Source organism: Diospyros lotus, chromosome 4 (genome assembly GCF_014633365.1).
Source record: "Diospyros lotus cultivar Yz01 chromosome 4, ASM1463336v1, whole genome shotgun sequence".
NCBI lineage: Eukaryota > Viridiplantae > Streptophyta > Magnoliopsida > Ericales > Ebenaceae > Diospyros > Diospyros lotus.
This window is the reverse complement of record NC_068341.1, coordinates 10,941,840-10,947,839: the sequence shown is the minus strand read 5'-3', so window position 1 is coordinate 10,947,839 and position 6,000 is coordinate 10,941,840. Positions and strand designations below refer to the sequence as shown.

Genomic DNA, 6,000 nt, shown 5'->3' with positions numbered 1-6,000 from the left:
GCTTTCTTGACAAAATTATTTATATACCCTAAACCATAAGGTCATATGTAGATGCTATTTAACATGTAATCCCAGTTTTCCGCCTCACACAATCAAACCCTCAATCCTCACGAACAATAGGAAACTCTCCACACACTAAAGAAGAAAAACAGAATCTAGAAACAGATGAACACACACATACGAAGCTGGGATTTTATCCTGGTTCAGTTTTTCTAATGAAGAACCTACGTCTAGACTGCCTTTGGCCTTTCTCTACTATCTTGAAATCACAACAGATGATTACACGCACTGCTCTGATCTCCCACAGCCCTATACACACACAGGCTATACAGAATCTTGAGATTACAAAGCAATCTACTTTTCTCTCACACACAACACATTCTCGACCTCTTTCTCACTCAAGATAGGAAAAACCAATTCTCTCAAATGAGACCCCCTATTTATAATACATAAGGGGCGGATATTACAAGATAACAACCCAATAAAACCGTTACAATACTAACCAACCTAACAGAAAACTAACTAATGAAATACCGAACACATCCCTGACAAATATCCTCCCAAGCCTTTTAACTAATCTAAGACAAATGATTTAACATAACAAACCAAGATAAGAGTAAACAATTACCCCACACACACTCATCACTGTGGTCAAGATAATCATGTAGTTTCTTCCTGACAAGTCTAACAAAGGATAGTAACTTTCTCAAATGTCTCCTCACCCTAATAAAAAATCTACGGAGCATGGATGCAGATGCAAATATGAATACTAACAGTATAACACAGATATGAAGACATGATATGACAACTTAGAGAGGAAACTAGGTACAGATATGGCATAGATATTGCAAAAAAGTTTTTTTTACTAGTTATATCGATCAATCTGGCATCCATAAAACCAAATCTATAGGAAAAATACAAGTAATTCAACAAAAAGCAAATAGCATCCCAATCTTATCATAACTAAAAAAAATAAAATAATTGATAAATGAAAATAAACAAAAGAAAGAAAGAAAAATAAAAAAAGTCGCTTAGGATTCTAAAGGAAGAGCCTAGACTGAATTGTTATATTCAATGCTTGTTGTGTGTGTGAGGGTTGCATTCATATGAAATGGGGGGGGGGGGGGGGGGGGGGAAGAAATAGGAAAGAACGAAGAGGAAGTTCATAAGTAAACAGATAATCAATCCTATAAACATTAATCAAGTCCAATTCCATAAAACCATCACAAAAATACAAATAAAAATACCATTCCCGACTTAAAACTCCTTAAGGTGAGAGAGTCTTTAAGTCTCATAATGTCTCAGGTATTGAACATTGGCACAATGATGGGCCATTTCGTGACCTTTCATAAACTAGGTCACCACAGGAAATTCAGGTTGGATGTTGGCATCCATTTACATCCTGCAATGATAAAGCAATTGCACATTCCAGATTATGCAAACCAGTGTTCCAATCATATATAATTCCCTGCAATGATAAAGCAATTTCAGTTTCATCCTAATTCAAATGGAAACTTTTAACATGGATATCAGACATATTAACAAGAACAACAGTGATACAATTGGGTCAGCAACTGACCGCACAATTGAACATCTGATGGAAACGGAACTGTTCCCATGCATTTTCCGGGAATACACACATGTATTTGCTGATCTCCCCTAAGAAAGGAGGTCCGGGGATTCCACTAGCATGGTTTCATAAATGTTGGAATTTAAAGTTTCAACCATAAAAGTATCATTTTGCCTCAGAAGCCAATCCTCTGTTTCTCAGCTATAATAGGAGAAATATTTGCCCCAGAATCCAGTTCAATTCAGGTAAGCCTTTTAATCTGAGGAAAAAAAAAACAGAAAACTTACTTCCCGGAATGAAGAATCATGCGAACAAAGCCAACAAGGGGCACAGTATCCTCCAAAATTTGGTCCTCCCAATCAACCCAACCTTCTCCCTCTCCTTTGCCCCCACTCTCATCATCCTCATCTTCGTAAAATACTCCAGAACGACCTTTCACTGACTCCTTCACCAGCGGCTTCCTGAGCAAGTCGGTAGTCGCATTCGCATCGCGGCTGTCGCCGGTGGAACGAGTTTTTAGGGCCCAATTACGGAATTGAGAGCGGTACGAAGGGAAGGAGAGAATGGACGAAGGTACGGAAAGGAAGTAGAGGGAGAGAGGTTTTCTGCTACAGAAGTGAATGTGTGGTAGCCTTGGATACACTGGTGAAGAAGAAGAAGAAGCCATTGCCAACAGCGGCAAACTCTGCAATCGTACTACTAGAATTGAACTGCTGTTACTGTTATCTATTCTTTTTCGGCAATTTCTTCGCCCATTCGACTGCTAGGGTTCTCTGGCTAAAGCTGGCTACTTGAGCGGGTCGCCCGCCCGGCATTGGCACAGGTCGGATTGGGATCATCACGCCCCGCCCCGATTCGTCGCTTTCATCTTGAGTAAATTGTAGGCGACGCCACCTAGGTTTATTCAGAATGTAGACAACACCCTTATTTTTTGAAAATAACATATGCTTGCTTCTATTGATTATTTGATTTTATTAAACTTATTTCACTTTTCTGCTAGCCCAAGTATAACTACTAATAATATTTTTAAAAAACCCAAAATGCCCTCCAAATTAACTCCCTCCCATCTTTCTTTCTCTTTTATCTCATTCTATTTCCTTTATCAACAATGTACAACTCATTAATTTGACTCGTAAATAATGAAATTTATAAATTTATTTAATATTATTATATTATATTGTGATAATTATGTTATGTTTTTTCATATTGAGTTGTAAAAATAATATTTGAAAATAGTATTTTTATAATTTAATATAAAAATAATATAATATTAGAAAATATTAAAAAAGAATCATAGAAAACACAAAGATATTTCACAAAGAATGAATAAACATATAACTTGTACCCGAATAGATATAAAAAAAAAAAGAGAGAGTGAATACTTGAGATTTGGTAGAAAAAGAAAAAGAAATTTAGAAAAGATTTATTTTTTAGTAAAGAGTGAGTGTGAAATTTATTTTTTATTTTATCTTCTCTTGTTTTTTAATTATCCTTTTTTAATTTATTAGTTTCTAATTGTCTTCCCACTTTCCCCATTATTGCAGAACCTATTTCCCACCTCTCTCTGTTTTTAATTTATTGTTTTTAAAAACGATAAAGATTGGGTAGGTTATTATCTTCCAATGGATATAAATAATATTGGGTTTAGATGCTAAATTTATTTTTATTTTTTTGCAATATTTACTTTTATAGATATAAAAAAATTCAGTTCCCACTAATTTTAATTTATTATTTTTTAATTACACCACATATTTTTGCAATAGTAGTCTTGTTTTGGGGGTAAGTTATTTTTTGTAATAATAGTTAAGAGGGGGGGGGGGGCATTTTGATAAAAAAGAAAAGAAACCATCAGGGGTATTTCAAAAATTAATTTATCAGACAAAGTTTGATGACCCCAAGATTCTCTGTTTACTTATATAATCCATCACTAAAACCCTTTTTGAAAGAAGTTATTTGTCCTTTAAATTGATTTATTGTAGGCAAAACTTACAAGAGAAATTCCAGTTCCAGGCAAGTGAGAATTTCAGATTTTTAATTAGTAGTTTGACTGACTATGATCAAAGAAAGAGCAGCAGATTTATAATATTGTATTATTAACCACAATGACTCATAGAAACTGTAAAGAAATTCGTTAATTGTTAGCAACAACAATGCAAAGCAAATCTGTAATCTGTAAACATTCCCATAGAGCAGGACATAAAAAGCGCCACAGTTTTCATACATGATTTGGGTAAGCATAAACAATGAACACCATGCAAGTGTGTGTGTGAATTGAGGATAAATGCAAGTACAAATAGAATTAATGGCATAAAAAGATGAAAAAGAGTGTGAGGAGGAGTGCTAATAAGTACTTACATGTATGCATGCGCTTAACTTGCATGAAGTATTTAAGTGCTAAAACTACCATTAATAGCAGAAAGCTAAAGAAAGGCCACGGGAATTACTCTCCTCACTGCGTCAACCTTCTAGAAACACATCAAAATCCCTGTAAATATGAACAAAGATATGCCCAAAAATGGGGAGAAAGAGGAAGAAGAGAAGACTTAAAAAAGGGGACAGCTTATCCTCTAAGTTGTTATTATGTTGTTTTTTTTTTTTTATTTTGGTTATTAGATTATAGTTTGCTTAAGAGTTTGAAAAATAACTCCTATAATATGTGAAGAAAGATACGTAAATTATTGTGGTTGTGTGTCTTGCATGGTCATAACTTGATAATAAAAATCTCGATATGTAGTGCAACTAGTTATCAAAAGTTATGAGATTAGTTTGTTTTGACTAGTGAATTATTCTCTTATGATGGAATTATGAGCATAAGTTATTAAATTGAATCACGTTAATTTTTTTGTATGTCGTTATTTTTCTCCTTTGATTTATGATACTTGGTTCACATCATTTAATCCTAACAAGTGCTATCAAAGTTTTGGTTGTGAGAAGCTATGACATTAGTTTATTTTGATTAGTGAATTATTGTCTTTGTGATAAGATTATGGACATAAATTATTGAACCGAATCATATTAATTTTTTATATGTCATTATTCTTCCCGTTTGAGTTCTATTTAGATTGTTTAGTTTGTGCCATTTGATCCTAACACGTGTTATTTGTTAAGAAATGACTTTTAAAAGTTTATATTTTGCAATATCAAAGTTGTCTTGAGATCAATATAAATTTGTAAAATCTAAAACATATGGCTCTTCAGAAAAAAGAAAAAAAAAATCACTATTAACTCGCCTGCAACATGACATGTGAGTAAAAAATTTGTGCTAATATTTATACACACAAATTACTAACTTACTAGATTACTAAAACTCACATATTTTGTTTTACTCTAGGTAATGTTCATTCTAACAAGCTCTAAAGATCTGAGTAATAAGTCAAAATAAAAATATATGTTTATATATAATTAAAATTCATATGCTAACTATGGTGGACTATAAAAAGAGAGTGACATCTTAGCATAGGTTCTTTTGTGTTTTCCTTTTTATTTTGAAATATATAAACATAAATATATGTTACTTTTTCCTTTCAAGTGTCTTATTTTTTTAATTGATGAAAGCTTCTCAACATCTCTTAGTATAATTTACATGATGAAAGGGAAAAATGTAATAACTATAAAATTTTTGTGTTATCAAAATTATTTTATTTCAGAATCTATTCGTTCTAAATTGTCATGACTTAAAAAACTCAATTATTCTACGAAAACATCTCTTCGGGTTGTGACATCTATTGTATAATAACGCTATCTCGTTATCAAGACTTAGGGTGTTGCCAAAAGTAGTCTTCTTTTACCCGAAACTGGTTTTGTCTACCCTATTGTTTCCTTCTTCTATGCTAAAAGAAAGAAATCAAAAGCAGAAATTGAATTTGCATGTCTTGCCATTACAAGGAGACGAGAAATCAAGAAGAACAGGGCAAATCATGTTAACAGATTGTGCAACTTCGACATGTCAATAAGGGTCCTTGAAAACACAAGGGATAGAAACTGTTAGCAGAAGAAGCACATCAACATGAAACGCAGATGAAGCAGGTCCCTTGTTGAACAGATTTTCTTTGATGTCCTAATGTAATAAATGGAAAATAAATCCTTGATATTCTTCACTGTATATCTTCTTGAAAAGAATGGATGAAGTTTATTATTCATTATCTTCTCTGGACTCTCGGGGTATTACATTATCCCCCCTTAAGCACATGATGTCCTTGTCATACGACCTTATAATCGGTCTCAAATCTCCCCCCTTGCATGACCGATATGGGATTCACCTAAGGTGGCTACACGCACCCCCCATAGGGGCCTACACACACCCCCCTCGGGACTCAGCCTCCTCGCTGAGATTTGCCCCACCATCGCGCTCAGAGGCTCGGGGGTCGGCTCTGATACCACCTGTAACATCCCGCATCGAGCGATAAGAAGGGCCGGAATAACTTACCCTG

General features: G+C 34.0%; 1 protein-coding gene across 1 annotated transcript; it reads right to left on the bottom strand.

Moving 5' to 3' along the window:
• Positions 1-6: 6 nt before the first annotated feature.
• Positions 7-2,393, bottom strand: LOC127798835 (protein DCL, chloroplastic-like). Its single transcript, XM_052332463.1, has 2 exons — positions 1,858-2,393; positions 7-1,468 (listed from the first exon to the last, which is right to left on the bottom strand). Exons 1-2 carry the CDS (start codon positions 2,235-2,237, stop codon positions 1,396-1,398), a joined length of 453 nt encoding a protein of 150 aa, XP_052188423.1. The 5' UTR covers positions 2,238-2,393; the 3' UTR covers positions 7-1,395.
• Between the last annotated feature and the right edge of the window lie 3,607 nt (positions 2,394-6,000).

Bases quoted from the DNA above. Each gene is read 5' to 3' on its own strand.
- LOC127798835 (XM_052332463.1), bottom strand. From the start codon at position 2,237: ATGGCTTCTTCTTCTTCTTCACCAGTGTATCCAAGGCTACCACACATT. The intron at 1,469-1,857 runs GTAAGTTTTCTG...TTATCATTGCAG, and splicing joins ATGATTCTTCATTCCGGGAA to GGAATTATATATGATTGGAA.